The 26,745-nt window shown below is 36.2% G+C and overlaps 1 protein-coding gene across 1 annotated transcript in view; it reads left to right on the top strand.

Annotated features, from left to right (window-relative positions):
* wdr11 (WD repeat domain 11) overlaps nucleotides 1-26,745 on the top strand; it is a 44,256-nt gene that overhangs the window by 6,481 nt on the left and 11,030 nt on the right. Inside the window, exons 3-9 of the mRNA XM_073834267.1 lie at nucleotides 2,217-2,388; nucleotides 4,622-4,730; nucleotides 8,146-8,208; nucleotides 8,510-8,575; nucleotides 15,793-15,982; nucleotides 17,354-17,449; nucleotides 19,604-19,769. Of these exons, the coding sequence (XP_073690368.1) occupies nucleotides 2,217-2,388; nucleotides 4,622-4,730; nucleotides 8,146-8,208; nucleotides 8,510-8,575; nucleotides 15,793-15,982; nucleotides 17,354-17,449; nucleotides 19,604-19,769 (862 nt within the window). The remainder of the gene's footprint in view (nucleotides 1-2,216; nucleotides 2,389-4,621; nucleotides 4,731-8,145; nucleotides 8,209-8,509; nucleotides 8,576-15,792; nucleotides 15,983-17,353; nucleotides 17,450-19,603; nucleotides 19,770-26,745) is intronic.

The raw sequence follows: 26,745 nt of genomic DNA, 5'->3' as shown, positions 1-26,745 counted from the left end.
AAACATAGCACATACCGAACCGTACCGAAACTGTGACTCTAAAACTGTGATACAAACCGAATAAGCCCTAATCCAGCAGTTGCCTGCTGCACCTTGAGGTCCTAAAGAATTTTTAGGGCAGAAACTGTATGTGGACCAATAAGAAGTCCTGTCCTTCAGATATTTGACACACACCTTCCAGTGCCCTAGGCATATCATCAGTGATGTAACCTGGGGTCATCGAGTGTTTCGGGTCTTTCAACATCATACACCCTCACCCCAGCGGCCCAGCCAGGGGTGATTGAGGGCCCTGCATAACGACTGGCCAGCAAAACCTCAGCAGCCAACCTCAATGAGGAGGCAGCGGGTCTTCCATCTTCTGTTACGGCATTCGTCCTGGCAACTCCTTGTACTTGACCCTCTTCCCCAGGGCACAGTTAATTCCAATAGAATCACCTGCCTTGATGATTCTGAAAATAGAACCATGTCAGGCCTAAGTGTGGTTGTGGCGATGGTTTCTGGGAATTTGAGCTGCCTTCCCAGGTCAACCTTTAGCTGCCAGTCTCGAACTGTTGCCAGGAGTTCACCTGCTGGGTTCCTGCTCCCTGATGGTTTCTCTCCAGCCTTAACAAATGTGATTTGTGCACTGTGCTGGCTGCTGGTGCTTGCTGAGAGAGATCCCTGTGCTGATAGTTCCAGCGATTTACCTTTAGCACCTGATTGTGGTGCCACCACTAATGCCCCTCACCCAGGGCCTTCAGGCAACAGCTTAATATGTGCTCCAGGGATCCTCTTTTTTGGCATAGAAGGGATGCAGGGATGTCTTTCAGGCCCTGTAATGAATGGAAAATTATTTTCCATATCAAGTACAGGAAACAAATTATGGAATCATTCAATGTTGAGGAAAAAATTATGGAATCATCAACTAAAAAACACAATTAGTACTGTGTTGCTCTTCCTCTGGCATTTATGATGGCCTGAATTCTTTAAGGCATGGACTTCACTAATGGAAAACAATATTCTTCATCAAGTTAGTTCCAACTTTCTTGAATAGCGGTTGACAAGCCTTGTCATGGACCAGTTTTTTTCAATTTTCACCATACATTTTCAGTTGGATTGTGATCTGGACTGTTTGCTGGCCATGTTATTGAATTGATGTTCCTTTCCTAAACAAATGCTTTAACACTCTTTGCTCTGTGCCAAGGTGCATTATTATACTAACATTCTTTTCTATTGATGGAATGAGAAGTGTCCAAAAGTTTCAGTGTAAACCTGTGAGTTGACTGTTGAGGTAAGAATTGCCATTTCCCTGGTCTTTTACCTGACATGCAACCCCATATTATAAATGAGTTGGGAAATTTGATTGTTTTCTTCAGGTAGTCACATTTCATTAGAACGGCACAAGACAGAAGTTCCAGCATTATCTCCTTGATTATTGCAGATTTGTGATTCATCACTGAATATCACTTCCATCCAATCATCCACACTCCATGACTTCTCTTGAGCCCACTCTAATTTAGTTTTATTTTGTTTATGTGTTAATGCTGGTTTTAATTTGGCCTTTCTATATGTAAATCTCATTTCATTCAGTCGGCTTCTTACAGTTATGTCACACACATTGATTCCCATTTGTTCTTCATTTGTTTTGCATTTTCTTTTTTCAAGGCAGATTGCTTTGAGTTTTCTACCTTGATGCTTTGTCTTCCTTGATCTGCCTGTATGTTTTCATTTTATAATCCTTCCCATTATTTCAACTGACAGCTTTCTTGTTAGGGACATGTTTCCTTACAATTAGTCAAGTTCAACAGCTTGTTAAGGTCTGTAAGTACACTGCTGACTAATTAGCATTTTGGATATGTTTAGATATTTGTTTCAGAAATACAAATTACAAACTGATATGGAAAATAATTTTCCATTAATTCAACTATTTTAATTTCATTTGTTTGAGGTATGTTTCACATAACCAGTGTGTTGAATGATTAAACAAAAATTGGTTTGTCTCATATCTGTGATTGGTTTATTTGTTATAAAGTACAAAATTTGGGTGAACATCATCTAAGTGTAGTGATTCCATAATTATTGCCAGGGGTTGTATAAGTGCTTCACCTCAAATTTAACATCATTCTGGGGATGCTGGAACCTATCCCAGCATCTTGGGCTACAGGTGGAGGAAACACCGTTGCACACAAACTCCATTTAGGAGGCTTTAAAGGTAATACTGTCACATACTTCTACAGGTGCAGATGGTGAGCAGCATCAGAGTGGGACGGAATGTGAATTATAGGATTCTGGATATTGACTGGTGTACATCAGATAAAGTGGTGCTTGCATCAGATGATGGCTGCGTGAGAGTGCTGGAGATGGCCATGAAGTCTGCCAGTTATAGAATGGATGAGCAGGACCTGACAGGTGAGTTTAAAAAAAAAAACTGGGTAACACTTTATAATAACGTTCCATTGTAACTCTTTTATAAGTGATTAGTTAATGATGAAATAATCATTTACAAACCATTCACAAATGATTAATAAGTGATATGCTAACAATTTGTGTGTTTTGTTAATTCATTTACAAATCATTTACAAGTTAATTTACAAGTAATTAGTTAATGATAAACTATTTACAAAACATGACTGTGTTTATAAATAATTAATAAGTGATATGTTCATTTTATTGTAAGTAATATGCTAACGATTTACCAATCTGTCCTAAATTATCTTAAAAAATGGCATATCATAAAATAATCAAACAGATCCTTATTAAATGGTTAAAAAATTACTAGTTTTCTAAAATTTTCTAAAATAGGCATGAAAGTGCACTATCCAAACTTAAATTGTTGTAATTCATGAACACTTTAGAATACAGATCGAAGGTAGATCTCTTTATAAAGAAAACAATCAGCAGATTATTGCAGAAGTGGAATAAAAAAATAATAATAATAAAAATTTGTATTAACAAATTACAGAAGTTTAAATTTACTGTAAAGAAAATACACTGTACAATTTTTACTATATTTTATATAAAATACATATTTCACATAACAGGTTTTATGCTAAAGTTGATATCAATTTGAAGCCTTACATCTAAATAAGTTATTCAAAACTTGAAGTTGATATAAAAAAAAGAGGTTCCTGTGAAAGCTTGTTTAGGGCGTTATAAAATACAAAATAACCTTATATAATTGATACACTACATGGTGCAAAGTGCGTTAGTGCATAAGTACATAGTGAATAAGTGCAGAGTTTATAGTGCGTCATTTGGGATGCAGCTCATGTTTGCCAAAGAAGACATCTTTACCCTCACCAGTCAGCCCTACACCCTACAAAGTATTCAAAAGCTGTTGTGTAAACGCATTAATAAATAATTTACAAATCTTTCTGCATCCCCTAATCTAAAGTGTAAACAATTCATCATTTGTAAATGTGTTACACATCATTTGTAGATCTTTCTTACATCTGGTGTATATAAGGCATTTACAACACTTTCTGCATCCCCTAATCTAAAGTGTAAACTACTCATCAGTTGTAAATGTTTTACAAACCTGCCAGTTACATGTTGTGTGGGTATCAGGTGGGTATACACACTGGGTGAAAGACCTTTGAATAATGAGTAAAACATTTACAACTGATGAATTGTTTACACTTTAGATTAGGGGATGCAGAAAGATTTGTAAATGATTTATTCATGATGCGATCTTCAGCGAAGGATACAAATTTAAATGATTGATATTTTAATTATTTTTAAGTGACAAATAATATATTAACTAGTAACGTATTAACCACTTACTAAGAATCTGTTATTTTTTTGAATTAACTTATGACAGATTTGTAAATTGTTAGCATATTACTTAATCATTTGTGAACGTATAATCATGTTTTGTAAATTATTAGTTCATCGTTATCTAATCACTTGTAAATGATTTATAACTTAATCTACAAAACATATATAAAAATACTAACATATCACTTATTAATAATTTATGAAGGCATAGTCATGTTTTTTTAAATGATTAGTCCATCGTTAACTAATTACTTGTAAATTAAATGAACAAAACATACACAAATTGTTAGCATATCACTTATTAAACATTTATGAATGTTTTGCAAATTATTATTTTATCATTAACTAACCACTTATAAATGATTTACAACTGAACGTTATTATAAAGTGTTACCCATTTTAGCACTGTGCACATAAAAAGGTTTAATTAGATCTAATTCTAAATATAAATGATGATTGGTAATATATTGATGGAAAAAAAGGTTGTCCACAGTTAATGTGATCTTGTAGGGTGAAGAGTCTCTCAAAGAGAAAGACAAATAATGAGTTCTTTGCCCAGTTTTGGTCAAGCATTTTAATTTTGACAGGTGAATTCCCAGTTAAAATTAGAACAGTAGAAGTAAATGGGAAGTCCCCATTTGGATATCTGATAAATGTGTTGAGGGCTGTATTCATCCTTGTGTTTGTATGTGCATACAATATTCTTTGACTTTACATATGATTTTTTTTTTCTTCCCAGTGATAGACATTTTGTCATGTCCTTCCATCATGTTTATTATTTCCTGGTCATAAACAGACTTGGTGGTGTGCAATAGACTTTTATGGTGTATGTATGTACATTCCTGTCTCTGTTCTCTGTTTTCAGATCCAGTATGGTGTCCCTATCTTCTACTGCCACGCGCTGCTCTTACACTGAAGGCCTTCCTGCTACTGCAGCCATGGTCTGATACATACACCATGGACATCAGTCAAGTGTATGTGACAGCTTTATTAATTTGTCACTTATGTAGTCATTCAAAAGTCATTCACAGCACGTTTTACTCCAGTGTGTTGTGATAGCCGTGTCTTTGCTGGTACCACTGAAAAAACCTGACCTTCAGACACAAAGGCTTTATTCTTTTTGTCATGAAATGAAAATATATCTGTTTTGGTACTCTGTGATTTTATCAATGTTCAAGTACAGTACATTGGGGTTGATGGTTTATTTTTATGAAATCTCAAAATCTCAGCCCTGTTAATAACATCAAATACAGGACGCAAAGGCATTATAATACCAAAATATACTTTTACTCAGATACTTTTTTTTAATATAGCAGCATTTTGGGTAAGATATACCCAACATAGGCATTAAATTGATGACTTAATTAGTTTAGTTAAGTGTGCATAGCAGTGACAGGAACGAGCTTTGAGTGCATCCCTAGTTTTAGACAAATAAACATGATGGTGGGAACATAGGTTACCAGTGTCCCCATGTCAACAACCTTGGCCCCCTCTCCGGTTCCGCTAAATTTAAAATCGTATTGCACCAACAACTTTGTGTACAATTTGAAGTTTGAAGTGGCAATGATAAAGTAATGTATTGTCCCATAACTTTTATGCCAAGAAAAACGTATGAATTTTGTTCATGCTACCCATATACAAACTATATAGAACATATACTTTTTTACGTACTGTGCATTCTTCAGAGAAAATACTGTCAAATCTTCATCACAGCTACCCAAAAAATATACAGGTAATGAAAATAGTTAATTTCAGTCATGAGAAATAATATTAAACTATCCAAATGTCTGCAGTTTCTTATATAAGATCTTTTTAAATAGGAATTTTAAAACTACATATGAAGCAATAATAACTACACGCTCATATAACAATATAATAATTAATTGTTTGCCTTTTTACTAGTGATATGAAGCAGGCTTGACTTAACTGATGCAGTGCATAGCTTTTTACATATACATTTTCTTTTATTTATTTGGCAGATGCATTTATCCAAAGTGACTTACAGTTGAGGAATACACAACCAATTTATCATAAGATGGCAATAAACACCCGAAAAGTGCCTGTTATACAAGGTTTGTCTTCCAACATGGAAGACAATTTTGGAAATAAAAAGCTACGCACTGCAATATATGTAAAGTGTACTCCCTAAAAGCACAAGTGAGCCCCCAGTTACGGTGATCTACAACCACCAATGTTTGTCAATATTCACATTTACACGTGCACATTTACTGTTTATTATCCTTACTATGTTAAATGTTACCTGCATTTGCAAAATAGCATATTGATTGACCTAGTATTATTCTATTTCCCTGCAACCTATTGCTTCATATACATTCATATTCAGTGTGTTGTTTTTCAGATTTAAATATTTATTTATTATTAATTTAAAGCCACCAAAAGGAGTTTCCTACAGGGTTCTCATGATCATTAAAAATCTGGAAATAGAGAATTTACAATAGTACAATTTACAATTTTACAATTATTTCAGCAAGTGTTTAGTCATAATGCATGAAGACCTATTCAATCAAAAACATTCATATGTGTTTTAAACAGAAATGTGCATCTCTATGAATCCCTTCTCAGGGATTTATTGTATGACTCTTAATTTTGTATTCAGAGGCTAGGTTCTTTCTTGTTAGGGGTTCAAGTGCGTAGTTGTAATTGTTAGAACAGTCACGGATCAGCGATCTCCATGGAAAACTGATTGTGTAGACCAAACCGTAAGTCGTAGAGACTTGAAACTTGGAGGGATGGTAGTACTCGGATGGTAGCCGACAATGTCACCAAGGCTCGCCCCAGTCAGCCTGGTGGTGGCGTTATAGCGATCAAAAGTAAAAAAAAAACACGTATAACTCCTAAACCGTCAATCACAGGCTGGAGTGTCTTATGTCGATGGAATCCTTGGCTCACATCGGACAAAATGAATCTGATTCGATCTAGGCTGAAATTTTCCGGTATTTTAGATATTTTGCAAAACCTACTTTTGCAAACTAGCCCCAGGTTTTTTGCTCGATCAGAACCAAACCAGTGCAGAAAGATTCTCTGGAGAGCGAATATCAATAATTATCCAAAAAAAGTCTTAACTTTCAACTCAGTGTTGCAAAGGGATGGCAAAATGTTCAAAAGGGACAGGGCCACTTTTAGTAAAATGCCTATAAATCCTGAACGGAATGAGATTCAAACTCAGAACACTTATGTAAGAGCTACAGTTGAGGTAGAAGGACAAAAATCGTGGAGCTTGGCCACTTTGTGGCACTATAAGAGGGGAAAAAACATAAAAATGGCTATACCTACACAACCATTTTGTCCACAACCATCAACATGAAAATCGCTGTCTATAAGGACATTCAGGTATCTCAAAAAAAAAAACATGGCCGCCATTGATTGTTGCATTGCACATTTTATCGCACATGCATGTGATATTCGTATCATATGACAGAACTTATCATTCTGGACAACTCTGCCTCTAGAACCACTGCTGTCAATCAAATCATTTGTTAAATGATTGAGAAGATGTAAAAAAAAAAAAAAAAAAAAAAAAAAACTAGTCCTACATTTCTTTTGCTTAATCTGGGAAAAAAACACTGCAGTACAAATCTTTTGACTTTCTATGTCAATAATTATCAAAAAACAAAAGGTTGAAATTTACCTTTGGGAAGCTATAATGGGATCGTTTAGAAAAGGGGCCTGTCCAGATTGACCTAAAATCCTATAAAGCCTTAAGGAAAACTCAAAACTTCACAAACCTGGTAAGCATATGCGACAGGTGATTCTAAACAAGCATGCAAAGTTTTAAGGAGATCAGACCACAGCTGGCACTTTAACAGTCCTAAACATTAATAAAACAATATTTCTATGGTAAATTACCTATATTAACAAAAAAGGTTTGATACATAATGTGTTTTTTCATATGTGCTTAAATGCCTTAAAGCACTTGATTGTTGGTGTGCCATTTAAAGTCAATTCAATTAAATTCTATTTTCCTGATCTGGAAATGTCACTGAAATTATATTAAATCTCTGTCCTTTATTTTTCCACCTATATATTGCTCTTTTCAAGGAATATGTTTACACACTAATAAGTATAATTGTTTAAATCTATCAATTGAAACAAGTGCCTGACATACAAATAAAAATCTCCCTCATTAATCTTTATTAAATGATTTGATCATAAATGTCTGAAAGAATCTGAATTTATTGGTCAATTAAAAGGTGCAGCAATCCATGTTTTGACAGTTTATTTTAGTTTTGTTTAGTTAGTGTATTCTGTTTTGATCTATTCCTATCACACTTACAGTAGGCAGTCAAACAAAATTACTAGCATTTACATTGTACAATTGAACAGATGAAACATCATCTGATGTCTTGTATTTTGTACTTCCATCCTTAGAGACTACATAGAAAAAGATGAAATCAAGGGACTGATCCAGGAACAGCTCAACTCTCTTTCTAAGTATGTATGCTCCCAGAATAGAGCACAGCACTGTTTCTACAATTATAATTTTGTAATTTAATTATGGTTATTCAGGGAAATTAATTTCCCTTCCATAGAAGCGCCTTTACATAAAAGCAGGGACAAAATTATCCTCAAATGTCTCACATTGTTTTAAAAGCTTTTTAAAGAGCATGTTGCCCTGTCTAACATGTTTTAATTAATTTTTGTTGTTTTATAATAATAATAATAATTATTATTATTATTATTATTATTATTACTACTATTATTTCCCTGAGCATCCAAAATTTTCTTCTCACAGTGACATCAAAAGCGTTCTCCAGGATCCAAGTCTGAACTTACTACAACGCTGCATCCTTGTGTCTCGGTAAGTGTCAGTCTAGCAGGGTAGTGCAGCGTTTTAATTGAGAATGGATTTCAGTTTCAATTTTCATCATTAGATAGGGCCTTCTTTTATTTGTTTGTAATTATTCCTATTTAGGGGTCACAGCACATTTGATCCTATTTTATTTAAGATTTTCTTCTTTTAATTTATTTTTCTGACCCTAAAAGTGTCAGTACCACACATAGAGACACAAAACTTAGCAAAATGGTCAAAACTCTACCAAATTTGGAGTCTTCCACCAACATTGTTCAGGCTCATGCACAAACATATCCATCTGACACTAACATAAAAAAATCGTATAATCCTGAATACTTTAATTTCCTCTATAGTATTTTTGCTGCTTTAATTTGTCCAAATTAATGAATAAATAAAAAAGCATTCTAGATCATTGGTCCAATTAGCATGAAGTGCAAAAGTTTGTCAAGAATTGTTGATCCTTTTTTATGTTGTTCATATCCATCTACTTTGATGTTGCAAATGCATCTGAAAACTAAAAAAAAGGACACAGAGGACCTGATGCCAGAAAGTGCACGATCCCAGTTGTTTTAAACTTGAGATGTGCTTTATAGAAAGTACTTGACCTACTTTAATATTTAGCCTATTCCAAGCTTAAGCAAACACAAAAAGCCTACTGCAGAGCATCTGAAATGCATTTAGTAATGACTAAATGTATCAGAGGTTTAGCGAGATATTTTTATTACTTATTAATAAACTTGTGTTTTAATTTGTTTCCACTGTTATCAGGAAAAAAGTAATTGCGCCAGTGCCTCCATGTCAAGCAGTAAGCGTGCTAACAACTTCCACACTCCGCACAAACACTTAGATATGTGCCTAATACTGCACATTTAAAGAGGGGTAATGTTGCTACTTTGGTGTCTCAGGGTCAAATGATAAGTCATATTTGAGGTTAAAAAATTATAGGCGAACATTTGAATTTCCTGCCCGATACTGTAATTATTACAAGGACTAGCCATTAACGATCTGTCCGTCACACTAACATTTTTTTTTTCTGACTAATACAGCTGTGGTCAACTAAGCCTCTTCTTATTGACTAGTATTTAGTAATATTGTCTGTTACAGCATGACATTGACATTTTTAGCATCTCTTGTTCTCAGTAATCCTCTTATATCTGCTTAGGAAAGTCTGGACACTCACACACTGACCTAAATATTCAGAGCTCTCACAATACAGACAGTAAGGTTGCACTTTACCTCTTTTACGTCCTGAGGTGCATGCTTTCGGTCCTGGTTCTGCACTCTTCATCTGTGAGAAAACTTTAGCACCAAGTGGAATACTGGAGTTGAAGCCGGTGCTCGGCCAAGGGTAGCACTCGTTCAGAACTCGTTCAGAACTGCTGAGCTGACATGTTTAATTGTTGTTAATTTACCTGAACTCTGATGCCTTTTAAAAATGGTACTTTTCAAGTCTGTAGTGAAAGCTCTGCCTACTTATGTCATAGGCTCCCTTGTTCGAGACCAGTGGTGTAACGTAATGAAGTAATATTTGAATGATGATTAAAAAAAAATAAGGTAAAATATAAGCAGTATTCTCTGCTCTCAAATGCTGGAAGCGTGTACCTGGTAATATGCATTTACGTGATGAAGGCTGTAGTAACGTAGTAACGTGTTGACTGTAGTAACGTCAATGACAGTAACTCACAATTTAGCAGCGAACCACTGATGCTAATGCGCTCTAGTTATTAGGTGTGTTTGACATGAAGCAGCGCTGCAAAGAATGATCGTTGTATGACAGTGAGTACCGCAAGAGCGATTCAAAAGCATAAGGAGTCTGCTTTAGCTCTCGCTGTATTTTGATGTCACACATCGATTGGTTTGCTCGGTGCTGCTTCAAGTCAGGCACACCTCTTACAGTGTTAGGAGAGGGGATATGCTTAGTGACTGCATTTCGTCATCGAGTCATGTTTTTAGCCCCACCTAGAAAAACATGAAAATGGTGAAAAACTGTTTAATGGTCTAACTTCACAATTAATTACTATATAGTTCACAGTCTTTTTTAGCATGTTTTAGCAATGCATTTATGACATTTCTAATATGTTTAGGAAAAATTCTCAGAATTGACTTTACATAGACTTTTAAGTATTTTTTGTGAGAATCTGTACTTTATGTGAGTTTTAATATTCAACTTTTACTCCACTTAATTTCCCAATTAAAATGTATAGTTTTACTCCGATACATTTCCCTGATAAATATTCATTACTTACTACAAAATAAATTCGTAAGAACACAGAGACTGCAAAAAAGCAGGTTTGACTTATCAGTGGTCTGGTGCTTCCAAATTAGACTCCTAAAAAAACACTTTTGCTCATGTGCAAACAAGTGCTTGCGCAGTCTCGAATTATTTTATTTTCCACTCAAGTCAAGGCTGGGTAGTGCGGCATACATAACATCTGCGATAATATTGTAAGTGTTGTTTTAACGATGTGTGATCTGACATTATCTGGTAGCATACACTGTGTGATTTTGTTTTATTAAAGTTATTTTCATACTTATTAAAGGTGTAATATAATATACATAACTGTTTTTAGAGATGTATAAAGAGCTTACATAATGAATCATTATGTTTTTATTACCTTAGAATGAGCAATTTTTATCTACATACACCAAGAGAGTCTCCTTACATGGAAGTCACTGTTTTGCACCACCATGTTTCTACAGTAGCCCTAAATAGCTCTACAAAGCATGTTTCATCACTATGTTGTTCTTGCAAAAAAACATTGACGCAATGATGAACAAGTGATAATATTCGTGATAACATAATTTTACATTAATTTACAACTATTTTTTTTTCATGCTTTAAATCATTTCAATTGTCAATATTCACTTTTTTCAGGTGGAAAAGCGGTGTTAGAGAACTGTAATGTATAGTGGTAGTTGGCAATGCAGTAGAGTGTCATAAGCGCCAAAATGTAACTTCACTTCTCTCTTTATACTAAGGGTTTCTTGACCTGAACAAAATTAAAACAGCAACGAGAACTTTTAGGTCTGAGGCAAGATGCAAAATCTAATGATGTTTAAAGGTGCCATAAAATGGAAAACTGTATTTACCTGGGCATAGTTGAATAATAACAGTTTTGTACATGGACTTGACACACCGTGAGTCTCAAACATCATTATTTCTTCCTCCTTATATAAATCTGGTGTTTGCAAAAGACCACTGAAAAATAGGCTAATCCTAACATAACAGTAACTATGGCATTATCGTCTTGGGATCATTAATAGTTACGCCCCCAACATTTGCATAGCCGAATCATCAGAAGTTCTGCTAACATACACTAACACACTAACACATAAACAGAATAAGGAGAGATGACTGCGCAGACGATGGCGAATGATTTACAGATCCTGAGCGCTAACAAGCATCTAAACTTGTAAAATATGTGGTAAGTACTGTCGCTGTAGTATAACGTTACACAGTGCTCGGCAATCGCAAATCTCAAAAGTGAAAGTAAAATAACCGTGCATTCAAAACGGCAGTGTCAATGACCCGCATATTAATAGTGGCTCGGGCTCTGTGATTAAATATATATTTTCCTCCATGTGCGAGCTACTGAAAGGAGCCACTCTGTGAAACAGCCAATCAGAGCAGAGCTCATCATTATTATTCATGAACCATTTAATTATAGGGACAAATCCTAGGGCTGTAAATGGACCTGTAAAACCGTTTCTGGAGAATTTTTTCCCTTTCCTATGTCATATACCTTCTATGTACAGTCGTGGCCAAAAGTTTTGAGAATGACACAAATATTAGTTTTCACAAAGTTTGCTGCTCAACTGCTTTTAGATCTTTGTTTCAGTTGTTTCTGTGATGTACTGAAATATAATTACAAGCACTTAATACGTTTCAAAGGCTTTTATCGACAATTACATGACATTTATGCAAAGAGTCAGTATTTGCAGTGTTGGCCCTTCTTTTTCAGGACCTCTGCAATTCGACTGGGCATGCTCTCAATCAACTTCTGGGCCAAATCCTGACTGATAGCAACCCATTCTTTCATAATCACTTCTTGGAGTTTGTCAGAATTAGTGGGTTTTTGTTTGTCCACCCGCCTCTTGAGGATTGACCACAAGTTCTCAATGGGATTAAGATCTGGGGAGTTTCCAGGCCATGGACCCAAAATTTCAACGTTTTGGTCCCCGAGCCACCGAGGCACGGTGCTCCATCGTGCTGGAAAAAGCATTGTTCTTCACCAAACTGTTGTTGGATTGTTGGAAGAAGTTGCTGTTGGAGGGTGTTTTGGTACCATTCTTTATTCATGGCTGTGTTTTTGGGCAAAATTGTGAGTGAGCCCCACTCCCTTGGATGAGAAGCAACCCCACACATGAATGGTCTCAGGATGCTTTACTGTTGGCATGACACAGGACTGATGGTAACGCTCACCTTTTCTTCTCCGGACAAGCCTTTTTCCAGATGCCCCAAACAATCGGAAAGAGGCTTCATCTGAGAATATGACTTTGCCCCAGTCCTCAGCAGTCCATTCGCCATACTTTTTGCAGAAGATCAATCTGTCCCTGATGTTTTTTTGGAGAGAAGTGGCTTCTTTGCTGCCCTTCTTGACACCAGGCCATCTTCCAAAAGTCTTCGCCTCACTGCACTCACACCTGCCTGCTGCCATTCCTGAGCAAGCTCTGCACTGGTGGCACTCCGATCCCGCAGCTGAATCCTCTTTAGGAGACCATCCTGGCGCTTGCTGGACTTTCTTAGACGCCCTGAAGCCTTCTTAACAAGAATTGAACCTCTTTCCTTGAAGTTCTTGATGATCCTATAAATTGTTGATTTAGGTGCAATCTTAGTTGCCACAATATCCTTGCCTGTGAAGCCATTTTTATGCAACCAATTTTTATGCAACGCAATGATGGCTTCTTTGCAGGTCACCATGGTTAACAATGGAAGAACAATGATTTCAAGCATCACCCTCCTTTTAACATGTCAAGTCTGCCATTCTAACCCAATCAGCCTGACATAATGATCTCCAGCCTTGTGCTCGTCAACATTCTCACCTGAGTTAACAAGACGATTACTGAAATGATCTCAGCAGGTCCTTTAATGACAGCAAAAAAAACACAGTGGAAAGTTTTTTTCGGGATTAAGTTAATTTTCTTAGCAAAGAAGGACTATGCAATTCATCTGATCACTCTTCATAACATTCTGGAGTATATCTCAAAACTTTTGGCCATGACTGTAGATATCAGAGAACAATTTAAAATATTGTATCAATGCATTCTGTGGCACCTTTAATAAATACACTTTCTTTTTTGAAAAATAGAACACTTTATAATAACGTTCAGTTTTAAATAATTTATAAGTGATTAATTAATGATTAACAAAAAAATTTTACAAAACATGACTGTGTTCATAAATGATTAATAAGTGATATGTTAATATTTGTATCTATGTTTTGTAGATTAGGTTATACATCATTTAAAAGTGATTTAGATATTAACTAATCATTTACAAAACATGACTATATGTTCACAAATACGTATTAATATGCTAACTATTTATAATCTGTTATCTCAAAAAAATTGAAATAATCAAACAGATCCCTATTAAATGGTTAATAAGTTACTAGTTAATATATTATTAATCACTTATTATTCATTGAACTGTCAACATTGTATTATTATTGTTAATCATGAACAAATGATAATCAAACTATTAGTAAATTTATTAGTTTATAATATGTGTGTTTCGTTAAAGTTGTAAGCTGGTCTGTTAAAAAGAACAAAAATCCAATTATGCTAAAAATGTATATATTTTGAAGAATAATAAATGATTTGCTGCAGGTGAATAAACGTGTAAATGACTTACAGTCAGGTAATTCCAGTGGGTTGTGTTAAACCCTTTCTCTCATTAGCACAGATTTGTGTTCAGTGTGTAGGATCTAGTGATAATGTTAACCGTTTTTTTCCTCCACTCAAGTGCACAGCGTTTAAATTCTCCATGTGTATTAAGTAGTGTGGTGGGCCGTTATCGGCGTTAACGTGCTGCGTTAACGTGAAACTCTTATCGCGCGATAAAAAAAATATCGCCGTTAATCTATTCTCAAATTTGGGTTGGGAGCTGGGTCTAAACTACGCAAGCTATGATGACTTTCACCTTGATAGTTTAACGCGGATGTATACCGAAGACTGTAGAATATGGTCGCGCGTTTACGTCTCCTCCGCCAAAACACAGACGGGATCGCGTCGTCCTCCATTCATAAAAACCGAATCTACTATAGCGAAATGCCACGTAAATTCGTCGTTTTTTGGATTCATAAATCAAATGTTGGTCAGTCACTTAATTCAAATCGCGATATGGACTAGTGTATGTGAAAACTGAAATGCAAAAAGACCGTTTTAATATGAATCCGATATGTTCCGTTTGCCTAGCTGTATGTATGAATGGTGGAGACGAGCTTTTACTACACGCATACTGAAACACACGTGACGCTCCCGGTAATTTTTGGCATTTTCATCTCACATGAACAGATAAACTCAATCTCCCAAACTGCTGTGAGTGTCACTTTTACCGTTTCATTTGAGAAAACTAGCATCATATCATACTGTATGACACAGAAACTTCACGGCAACCTGTCAAAATAAAAGTACAGTGTAACATGTAATGGGCTGGGTAGGTGTTGACGTTAAAAAAAACACAATCTAATAGGGAGAAAAAATCATTTCATTGTTAGTTAGTTAGTAAACACAAGTACATCTAATTTAACAATTTATTTTCATCAACAAATTATCATAGAACAGCTTTATGAGCTTTATGATCCATTCTCAAAGACTTTAAGTCATTATTTGGGTAGCACACATATTCTGAATGCCTTCAGCAGAATTCAAATTAGCCATTTTAATCTAGATTAATCTAGATTAAAAAAATTAATCTATGCCCACCCCTAGTATTAAGACAGTAAGACATAGTATAGAATGCTGTGAATATAGATGAGCAGAGTGATACAAACAGTGCAGCGCCCTAGTGCTGTTATACTAAACAGCTTTACTTAAATGTCATACTGCTTGTTCAGTCAAATTAGTGGAATGGAACTAACAATGTTTTTGGCAAATGTATAATATTTAAAATATTTTTTATTTATTTTACAATCCACACAATTCCATTTTCTTCCACAAAAATCAATGCTAAATATGTGAAAAAAGTGTATGTGATAGCTTCTTTCATTATTTTTTATTAGGCTGTTTGGTGATGAATCAGACCTTCAGTTTTGGACGGTGGCTTCTCATTACATCCAGTCCTTTACCCAGAGCTGCCAGCCCAGCGGATCTGCCCCAGAAGGCCAAACACCAGCTGAAAGCCCCCAGAGCACCCCTTTCAGCCACCTGGACATTTGCCACGACACCTTATGTGAAAGCTCTTTCTTCCAGGTATGAACTGCTGACAGTTCACATACTGAACAATACATGGTTAAGGATATTATGGACAAGAATATTATAGCCGCAGCACCAAGTAGTGAAGAATGCTTTTAGTCTTTGTACCCTTGCTTGGTGTTCACTCTATGTGAACTATATGCCTTTTAGTTATCACTCCTCTGTGAAATAAATTTAGTGTGTTAATACATACTAATTGGAACAAGATGTATGTAAGGGATAATGCACAGCTAGCATTAAACAATTTTAATACATGACTTGGAGGCCTCCACTGCTTGTACTTGTACCATGGTCGTTTGCCAGCATAGACGAGGTAAAACTGTTGATGTTTGCGGTGCAATATTTGAAGGTTAAAAATGATGAATATTTTCGTCAATTTCTGCTTATTAGCGCTAACGCTCTGCCCCCTTCAAATCAGATACAGAGAATAAACAGTGCAGTAAGAACTCATTTATTGGAATGAATGAATTATAACATTTATTTTAATTAATTAGTGTTTGGGACAGAGATAGAGAGGGAGTGATAGAGAGGAAGCATGAAGTGGTCAGTGAAGTGTCTTACTGTCTGACTGGTACAGTTTGTAGTGTACAGTTGATGCTAAGGAGCACACAAGGTGGGAATTTACACCTTGTGGTCCTTAATTATTTAAAATTATTTTATAATGTTTCATAATGTGCACTTATAATCTTTTTTTTTTTTTTTCTCATTAAACTGGTCATAATTTTGGTATATGTTAAAGCCGGTCTCTTTGTAGCCCTCTGTCCTGGGTGGAAAACCAACTCCCCTTTGGCATTCAGTCATGATTTTACTCATGATAGTCGTGATGTATTATCTTTTCAACCATTAATCTAAGGTTAAAGCTGACAATGTTAGAGGGGCTTACCTAGTATTCTGAGGAGTTAGACTTGAGTTAGTTACTTAGACTTGCTGGCACCAGGGCCCTTGACGAATTTATGCTCCTCCTGTGAAATTCTACTCTTGGTCAGTTTTGGCACAGTTTTCATCACATTATTACTGTGACACCCTAAGATCCTACAGGATGAAATTGCCCAAGTAATGGTGCAATTAAGGACTAACCTATTTTTTGCTGCATTGTAAAGAAAAAAAGGAGAAACATTATTATTTATGCATACTGCCAATAAGGGGATATATAAAGAACATTAATCTAATGACTACATTTTTTTTTTTTTTTTATCAAACCCGATTTTCTTCAAAACAAAGATAGTTCCACTCCACCCAATTAAAAGCTTGCCAGTATCAATGATATAATAGAACATTTGTCAGTTCTGGACACCTGTTTGAAAAATTTTATTCATTATTTTTGAAAAATTCAAATTCAAAATTTGACTTTTTCTCTTTCTTATTTAGAGGTTTCAGCTGGAGCGTGTTCGACTACAGGAAGTGAAACGATCCAGCTATGAACACACCAAAAAGTGTGCTGACCAGCTCCTGCTGCTGGGACAGGTATGTGTATATATCTATCTCTGTCGCAGTGAGGGATTTGTATGTGATAAATGCAGGGAAATAGTTAGGCTGACAGAGAAGATTTCAGAACTAGAGACACGCATCCAAACTTTAATAGAGGATAGTAAGAATGTGAGGGTCTTAGATACGGATTTGAATGCGCCTAGCTCAGGGACTCCTGTGCATTGTTCGTTTCCGGTTACAACGCCAATGCAGAAGGGCGACTGGGTGACTGTGAGATGGCATAGTCGTGGGTAAAACACTGGTCTTGCGTTCCGATCAGAACATCAAACAGGTTCTCCCCACTCAGTGAAGCACCCCTCTGGGAAACCTGATGAAAGTGCTCTAGTTATTGGTGATTCTATTGTTCAGAATGTGACAATAGAGACACCAGCCACCATACTCCAGTGTTTCCTGGGAGCAAGAGCGCCTGACATCTTGGCAAATTTAAAAGTGTTGATTAATGCTAAACGTAAATTCAACAAGATTGTTATTCACATTGGCACTAATGATGTTCGATCTCACCAGTCAGAGATCACTAAAAAGTATGATGTCAGACACTGTAATATGCTGGACGAGTTTTTGGGGCAGATCTGACCTGTTGAAAAGAGATGGTCTGGTGCCACTCTTCTCTCTAGAAATATGGCACATAGTCTTAGAGTTTGCACTTAACTAACTGGGGCCCAGGTCAGGAACCAGACAGACTGGCTAAACTGACCGTCTGCTGTTCGCCTCACATCACAGAAATAATAATTGTTAGCACATAGAGACCCTTTCACCTAGTTACCTATAGAGACTGTGACTGTGTCCCCGAGCTCGAAAATAGAAAAAAACGTCCAAACCAATGTAAGAGTAACAATTTTATTTAATGTTCATCAAATAAAAAAAATATATAATACAGAGGAACAAATGATAAAGCTTGGCTTATTGAATATCAGGTCCCTTTCTATGAAAGCACTTTTTAAACGAGTCTGCCCCCCAAGATTACTGTTATAAACGCGAGTCAAGTCTAAAAGGTAAAAGGGGGGATGTTTCTACAATTTATAGCAATATTTTCAGTGTTTCTCAGAGAACAGGCATCAAGTATAACTCGTTTGAAGTAATGGTGCTTTAAGCATTAATTAAACAATACTTCTACAACTTATTAAGTTGTGTTCTTTTAACATTAGTTAATGCACTGTGAAGTAACTTGAACTAACAATGAACAACTTTTTTTTATTAACTAACAGTAGCAAAGATTAATAAATAGTGTAGTAAATGAACTGTTTATTGTTCGTTCATGTTAGTTAATACTGTTAATAGTGTTAACAAATCACACCTTATTGTAAAGTGTTACCATTTTTATATACAGTGTATATATATATTATATATAAAACACTAATATTATTGATGTTTTGTTCCTAAAAACAACAGTGTGAATGTAATGTTGGGTTACACTTTATTTTAAGGTGTTCTTATTACAGTGTAATTGTACATTTATGTACTGAGTAATATTAATTTACTACATGTACTTACTATATGGTTAGGGTTAGGACTAGGGTTACTTGCATGTCATTACACATAATTAGTTGTTGTTATAATAGTACGTATGTGTAGCATGTAACAACGACACCTTAAAATAAAGCGTTACTTAATGTTGACACTATCACAACTAAAAAGAGGTTTGTGCCTCCAGCTGTAAGTCAATGCAAAGCCTTTTTACAGTGTAGAATATTAGGAGGAACAGTGCACAAAAATGTCCAGAATTGTTTTACATTTGGACATTCCCAGAACATATGTATATATGAGGCTACACCTAGACATATTACAGAGATGACAATAAGGGTCTTCCCTAACTTTTAACTCTAACTTCCATCTGATGTCTAAATAGAGTGATGCATGCCCAAATAATAAGCTTATAATTTATCATCTGATGTGCAAGGTTCTTAGCTGAAATGAAACAACTAGCCCATACCACATCCCAGGTAAACACAACAGTTTTCATTAAATCCTCTGGAAGCTGTGCTTTACAGTCTTTTTACTTTAATAAAAAGTAGGAAAATGGAATATGACACCAATGTTCTATAATTTTAATTTTAATGTTCTATACATTTAAAATTCTTCAGTTCATTAATAATGGTAAGAATAAACTATTATCTTCTATTTCTTCATCAGACGGACCGTGCAGTGCAGTTGCTTTTGGAGACCAGTGCAGATAACTCCAGCTACTACTGTGATTCTCTCAAAGCCTGTCTGGTGACCACCATCACCTCATCCGGACCATCTCAGAGCACCATTAAACTGGTGGCCACAAACATGATTGCCAATGGCAAGCTGGCAGGTAGAGCAAAAAGAGTCAGCCTTGTTTGAAACCTTGTATGATTTTCCTTTCTTGTATAGCACAAAACAAAACAAAAAAAAGTGAAATTATAGGTTGCATATGTAATAATTTGCCCTCACATGGGTACCACTAATAGTTTCCTCACAATGGAGTGGAATGCAGTGGGTCTCACAGGTGGAGCAAAATTAATATTGTGAGTTGCAGTCACGTCAATTAGGGTGAGTGTGAGAGTGTCAGATGATTCCTTTCTTCTTTTAAAAAATGGGGCCGTAAGGTCCCCACCTTAACATTTATTTACAGTCAAGGAAGACTGTTGAATAAATAACAATTATGTAAATTAGAGGTAGTTTGTCATCTGACCAATTAGAAGGATTTGTGATATACTGTTAACTGGTAGATCATCTTACAGTATTATCTTCACACAGAGTAATCAACACAACTGCCAATTATAATGATTGATAAAGAAATAAAGTGTATAGTACATAAAATGCAAGTGATTAAGTTTGGCATTGTTATGGCAAATCAAAGATTGGCAAAAATCAAAGTCCAAAGTTATATAATATCTAATGTTAATTAGAACATTTTAAACTGATAATGTCCTTTGAACTCTGTGGGATGCAGTTCTCTCAGAGCATGTGAAAGGTTCTTAAACCTGGAACATGCATATGAGGCCCTGAAGATGGCACCTAACAATCTGGAACAGACAGCTGATGGTACCTTGAAGTGAAGGCTTGCTCACTGCCTTTGGCTCTGTCTTTCTGGGCCAGAGACCTAGAACTTGGTCAATCTGCTTTTGTCTCTGTGGAATGGAGGCTCAGGAATTGCTTCATGTTGTCATCTTGCTGGAAGTATAGTTCTGGGGTAGAGCATAGTGTGCCTTTTGATGTCTTACAAGATCACCATAAGGTGGCGCAAAGGGAAATAGTTTTTTATTTTATTTTCAAATGTAAATGAAATAAATAGTTTACATAAAATAATAGATAATTGAATTTAAAAAATAGATTACCGGTAATATTTAAAATGCTAATAATATAGCATAACATATAATATAATAATAATGACTAATTATTCAACATTCAATACATTTTATGGTTCCAGCCATTTGATTACTGTAACAGTGAAATATTTGAAGTGTGCTTAATTTTTACTGTACAATACTGGCCAGTATTTTAGATTATTATTATACATATAAAAGGATATGCCATAAAATAAATAAAAGGTGTATTACTGTGAATGGGAAAATTATGAGTGATATAGACTAAGCCTAATTTTCTAACACATATTTACATTTCGTCGCCTTAGAATTATAAGGTTCTATCTGACATTTTTGTCAAAATTTAGTTATTCACATATTCTTATTCTGTGACAACTTATTTACATAATTTGATGATTTTTTTTAAAGTTGTGTACATTTTAGGACTTTTTATTTAGAAAAGAAAAAGGTTCTTTTATTTCAATAATGTCTTTAATTACCCACTATAATTATAAAATCAACATCTGCTCTGGACAAAATATTCAGCACGGCCTTTTATGCCTAACTTAAACAAGAAAAAAATATTTGTCGTAAAATATTAAATAAATGTGATAAAGAAAGCATTAAAGCATTAAATTCTCATACATGTTGACACATTGCTACAACAGTAATTTATGTTTTAAAACAAATTGTAAGTAAACTACTTTTATTTCTTGAAAATTGTTGCTTTAATTAATGTTTAATTAATGCAAGATAGAACCTTATGATTCCAAGCAGAAAACAACTTTTTTTAGAATTAGAAGGTTCTACCTGCATTTGACCTGTTCCCAAAATCACCATTAAAAAGTTTGAGAGGATTTTGATATTGTACATTTAGAATACATTTAGGGTCTCTGTCATTCTCATGTAGGAAAGAAACGTGTTGCCCATATCATTTTTGCTATATAGAATGCAAAAACTTTAAAGCTCAATATCTCAAAACCACTCGGAACACAGATAGAACCTTATAATTCCAAGGTGACGATTTGTATAAGTCTAGTTCGTAGAGGGTTGAGAGTTAGAAAGTTCAGTAAGCTCCATAATGAAGGTGGAAATACAAAGGTGGAAATTGCTGCGTACGTGTCAGCTGATGAGCGTTTCAGACTTGCAGAGAATGCACAGGCAAAGTGCCTGTTTCAGGATAAATGTATCAATTTGTCCAAATGTATTTTTATTAAGTTCTAATAGGGTTTTGATAAGGTTTTAGACTATTTTAGCAGTTATTGTCAACTATTTTATAGTATCTAAAAACAACTGGTTACCCAGCAGAACATTACCCAGAGCACAACACTGCCTCTGCTGACCTGCCTTCACATCCTACCCTACCTTACATCCTACCATCCTACCCTAGCCCAACCCTAACGCACATGTTTCATAAGACCAGGCAACCTTTTTCTTCTGTGTTATCCAGTTCTGATGCTCATGTGGCTATTCTAGGTGCTTTCAATGGTGAACAGTGGGCTTCATGTTCACTGTAATTGATTTGCAGCTATGCAGCCCCGTATGCATGACACTGTGATGCACTGTGTTGTGATAGATTTCTTTCATGCAGCATTATGTTAACCAGAATTGTGGGAAGACGGGTTAAGTTTTTCAGCAATTTTACAGTAGTGCTTTTGTGTGATCCAGCCAGACAGGCTTGTCTTAGCTCCCCACATGTATCAATGAGCCTTAGGCATCCATGAAACTAATGCTAATTCACGGTTGTCCTTCTTTGCACCACTTTTGGTACTTAATAACCACTACATAGTGGGAGCACTCCACAAACCATTTTGGAGATGCTCTGACCCACCCATCTAGTCGCTGCTATTTGGCCCTGGTCAAGGTCCCTCAGATCTTTATGCTTGCCCACACATTCTGCTTCCAACTCGTGAAATTCAAGTTCACTTGTTTACTTGCATCAGTGGTCGTGTACTATAACACTGTCTACTCCGCTTTCTAATACAGTCGGTCACTCTCAACATTACAGAGGATTAGAAATCGACCAATATGGGTTTTTCAGATGCCGATGCCGATGTTTAGAGGTCAGGGTCAGCCGATGGCCGATATGTGCTGCCGATTTTTTTGGCCGATTTTTAGGGCTGATATCTTGAAGTTCTCCCCTTTATTTGCATGCTAAAATGTCACACTAATAATAAGTGGATGCACAACATTTCTAAACTTAACATCATGAACACTGACTTGAACCATGTCTTGGATCTTAATTTTATGCACTGCACAGTATTAAAATAAAAGATTTAACCGAAGTTAACCAAACAAATCAACTGACCAAGTATTTTTTATATATATATATATATATATATATATATATATATATATATATATATATATATATAACAGATAATATAAAAAAAACTGTCAATCATTTACATAAAAGTTTTAGAGCTGAGATTAATGTTGAGATTGTTTTAAATATCCTATTTTGAATACAGAAATATTAAATGATTTATATAACTGAAAGGATCTGCCAGCAGGTGGCGGCAAAACACTGATTTAATTACTGAATCATATCATTCATTTGATTCGTTCGAACAGCTGATTCATTCCTGAATAAAACGAGTGACTTTATGTATGGAAAATTGAATCATTTCACTAGATTGGTTTAAAAACGCACGCTCATTCATAAACGAAACAACGCTGTTTAAATGGAGATGCACAGCGGCTCAGTTGTGACTTGTTTCAGACTACTTTTGATGACAGAAGAGAGCAAAATCTTACTTTAGACGACGAAATAAAGCAAAATCAGGCAATAGTGTAATCCGCTCGCCATCCACCCGCACCTATATTTTTCTCTGATTTACCTAACCTCACACGATCTTCCTATTACAATTATTCTAATTCTTAGTTTTGCATGCTGATATGATGAATGGATTGTTAATTTTAACAGCTGATCTGCACATCGCTGCACACTTATATAGCCTTAATCACTCGTCGTTTTAAGCCAAATCCATGCTGAAAAAAATAACGTTTACTGACATCTGGACGTGACCATTGTTACAAACTCAGTATCTGGGGTGACGGAGAGGACGGTGCGGGCGCATCAGGTGCAATTATCAAAATATATTTAAAAGGAAGCTGGAGCCACGGTCTTCACCACATAACCCAGGTTCAGATTTGAGAAAATGTAGTTAATGTTTACATCATTATTGATTTATCTCATCCACCCGCGATCCACCCACAAGTAATTAGAATGCATTTTTTTTTATTACCCGACCCGCGGATTATCCGCAGCACCGGCGGATATGACCACCATCTGTGCATCAATGTCTCCGAACGGGGTGGAGTAACGTAGCCCTAAATCACAACTCTGCCGCCTTCTCCACCCCACACACAGAGTGAAATTCTCTGACTCGAATACAGGAAAAATAAAACAAAACATAACACTGGGGCTAATATGTTCGCAAGCTGCTGATAGTTTTCGACTACAGTCCTTAAACTTAACTTCATCCAGCTGTAGCATATGCCAGTTCCTGACGGTTCTACGCTATCCGTTTTTTCTTTCACTAAGTGAAAGCAACACTTCATAGTTCATATATAAAAAAATGGCAAATATTGGCCCGATATATCGGCCGAACGATATATCGGTCGACCTCTACAGAGGATGGCCCACTATATATAGCTCACTCAACAAGAAGTGTTGCATCCTCCTGTGCGATGGTTTGTGGTGCCTCGCTGACAGATATTTGTAGAGCTGCGGGCTGGGCGACCCCTAACATGTTTGCTAGGTTCTATAGCCTTCGTGTAGAGCCGGTATCCTCCTGTGTTGTCACCTCAAATGGGTAGAAGCACTGTGGCCCCAGCTCGGGTCGCTTGGTTAAATCAGTACATTAGACCCTGTCAAGCTCCTCCATTTCCTCGGCAGCCAGACATGGCGCAGCGTGCGGCCAGGCCCTCACTCAGTGAATCTGTGAGAACCAGTAGAGGGCTGGGGTCCATATGAGAGACCTAAGGGGTTTCAGTCTCACTGAAGTGGGTAGTGCTATGGTATACGGTGACTAGTCTTCTTGATGCGAGCCCTGGCCTAGGCCAGAAAGTGGCCTAGACTCACTCAGGACACTAGAAGGGATCCCAATTTGTCGGTCACCGATGTGACGTCGGAAGTGACTGACTGAAAAGGAATGTCTCGGTTACGTATATGTTCCCTCTTTCAGGGAACGAGGGTTACATACATAACCGAGACGTTCTCAGTGACAATGTTGTATAAAATCTGCTTCTCCCTGAAGTTTGATTTTGTGTTAAATTCTGCAATTGCAGATCGGCAAAATCCTGGAGTGCTCGATATTATTGCCTTGCCTTTTTGCATAAATTCAAAAAATGCACATGAAAAATGCACATCTGCAAAAAAAAAAAAAAACACATTTACCTAAACTACGATGGAAACATTCATTAACAAACAAAACATTCACCGGATAAATTCTTCAATGCGCATCAAGAAAGTCGCACTCTTGTTGGCTGCACTTTGTGCCTGGCCGTTGGCGTTAAGAACTCTGGTTGGATGCTCATTTTAGCAAACGTGTCAGTGCTTAAAAATTTGAAATGCAGTTTCAATAAACCGCATATTAATAGCGGCTCAAGCTTAATTAAATATATATTTTCCTCCATGTGCGAGCTACCGAAATGAGCAGCTCTGTGAAACAGCCATTCAGAGCAGAGCTCATCATTACTATTCATGAACCTTCCAAATAAAGTAATAACAGACCATTTCATTCTTGGGACAAATCCTAGGGTTGTAAATGGACCTGTAAAACAATTGTTTGCCCTTTCCTATGCCATATACCTTCTATGTAGATATCAGAGAACAATTTAAAATATTGTATCAATGCATTCTATGGCACCTTTAAGGGAAAGTGATGAAAACTAGCAAGTAAATGAAGGTGGCACAAATAGAAGACTGTTATAATGTTACACATAATGTTATATCAGGAAGTGATGATTTTGTTCTCTTTGTCTTACTGAATGGAAACAGTGCTTTATTTGCAAATGTTTTATGTGATATTCCAATTTTGCACACAACTTACAGTAAATTCACAACTTTGGATGGAAATGTAAATATCTATCCGCAACAACCACAAAGCGTATTCTACAGATTCAGCACCCTGTCCAAAAGATTTCCCAAAGTAAAGAACACCAGGAGGTGTTCGCAGGTGGGGGATTCTATACTGTCTCAGTCTGCTACTCATTCGTTTCACTGCCAGAAGGCGCCATCCCCTAAAAATTGACCCTTCTCACAGCTTCCGTTGCCTCTACCTAGGGCTAGCCTAAGGGCCCCCAGCAGGCTGCCAGTTCAGGGCCGCTGAGACTTTGCTCATTGGCAAAACATTGGCAAAACAAACAGGCAGCCCTCACTAGGCCCACACAGAGCCCGCACTATTAATCTACTACAACAATAATTCTGTTTCACTATAAATACTACTTCAGCTACTATAACTTAAAGGTGCAGTGTGTAGATTTTTTGCGGCATCTAGCGGTGAGGTTGTGAATTGCAACCAACGACTCCGTCCACCGCTCACCCCTCCCTTTACAGAAGCTACGGCAGTCGACACGGGATTAAGATGTCGTCGTTTTAGACAGCAAAGAATAATGCAGTTTCTTTTACAACGTAAATTAGGGAATTAGATTTACTTGATAATTTAATAAAACGATGTTATTGTGAATATTACTGTTACTTGTTCATCATTGTGTCAGTGTTTTTTCGCTAGAACAACAGTGATGAAACGCGATCTGTAAAGCAGTTTATCCGTTTAGGGCTACTGTAGAAACATAATGTCGGCTTCCATGTGAGGGGACCCGCGGTGTATGTAGACATAAACTGATAATTCTAAGTTAATAAAAACATAATGGCTCATTACGTAAGGTCTTTATCTGAAAACATAGTTATGTATATTATATTGCATTTCTGTCTAGAGATAATCTTAAATATTACACATTGCACCTTTAAGTATTTGGGAAAAGCAGTTAATATAC

Source organism: Garra rufa, chromosome 2 (assembly GCF_049309525.1).
Source record: "Garra rufa chromosome 2, GarRuf1.0, whole genome shotgun sequence".
In the NCBI taxonomy this organism is placed as follows: domain Eukaryota; kingdom Metazoa; phylum Chordata; class Actinopteri; order Cypriniformes; family Cyprinidae; genus Garra; species Garra rufa.
This window is presented reverse-complemented; position numbering and strand designations above follow the sequence as displayed.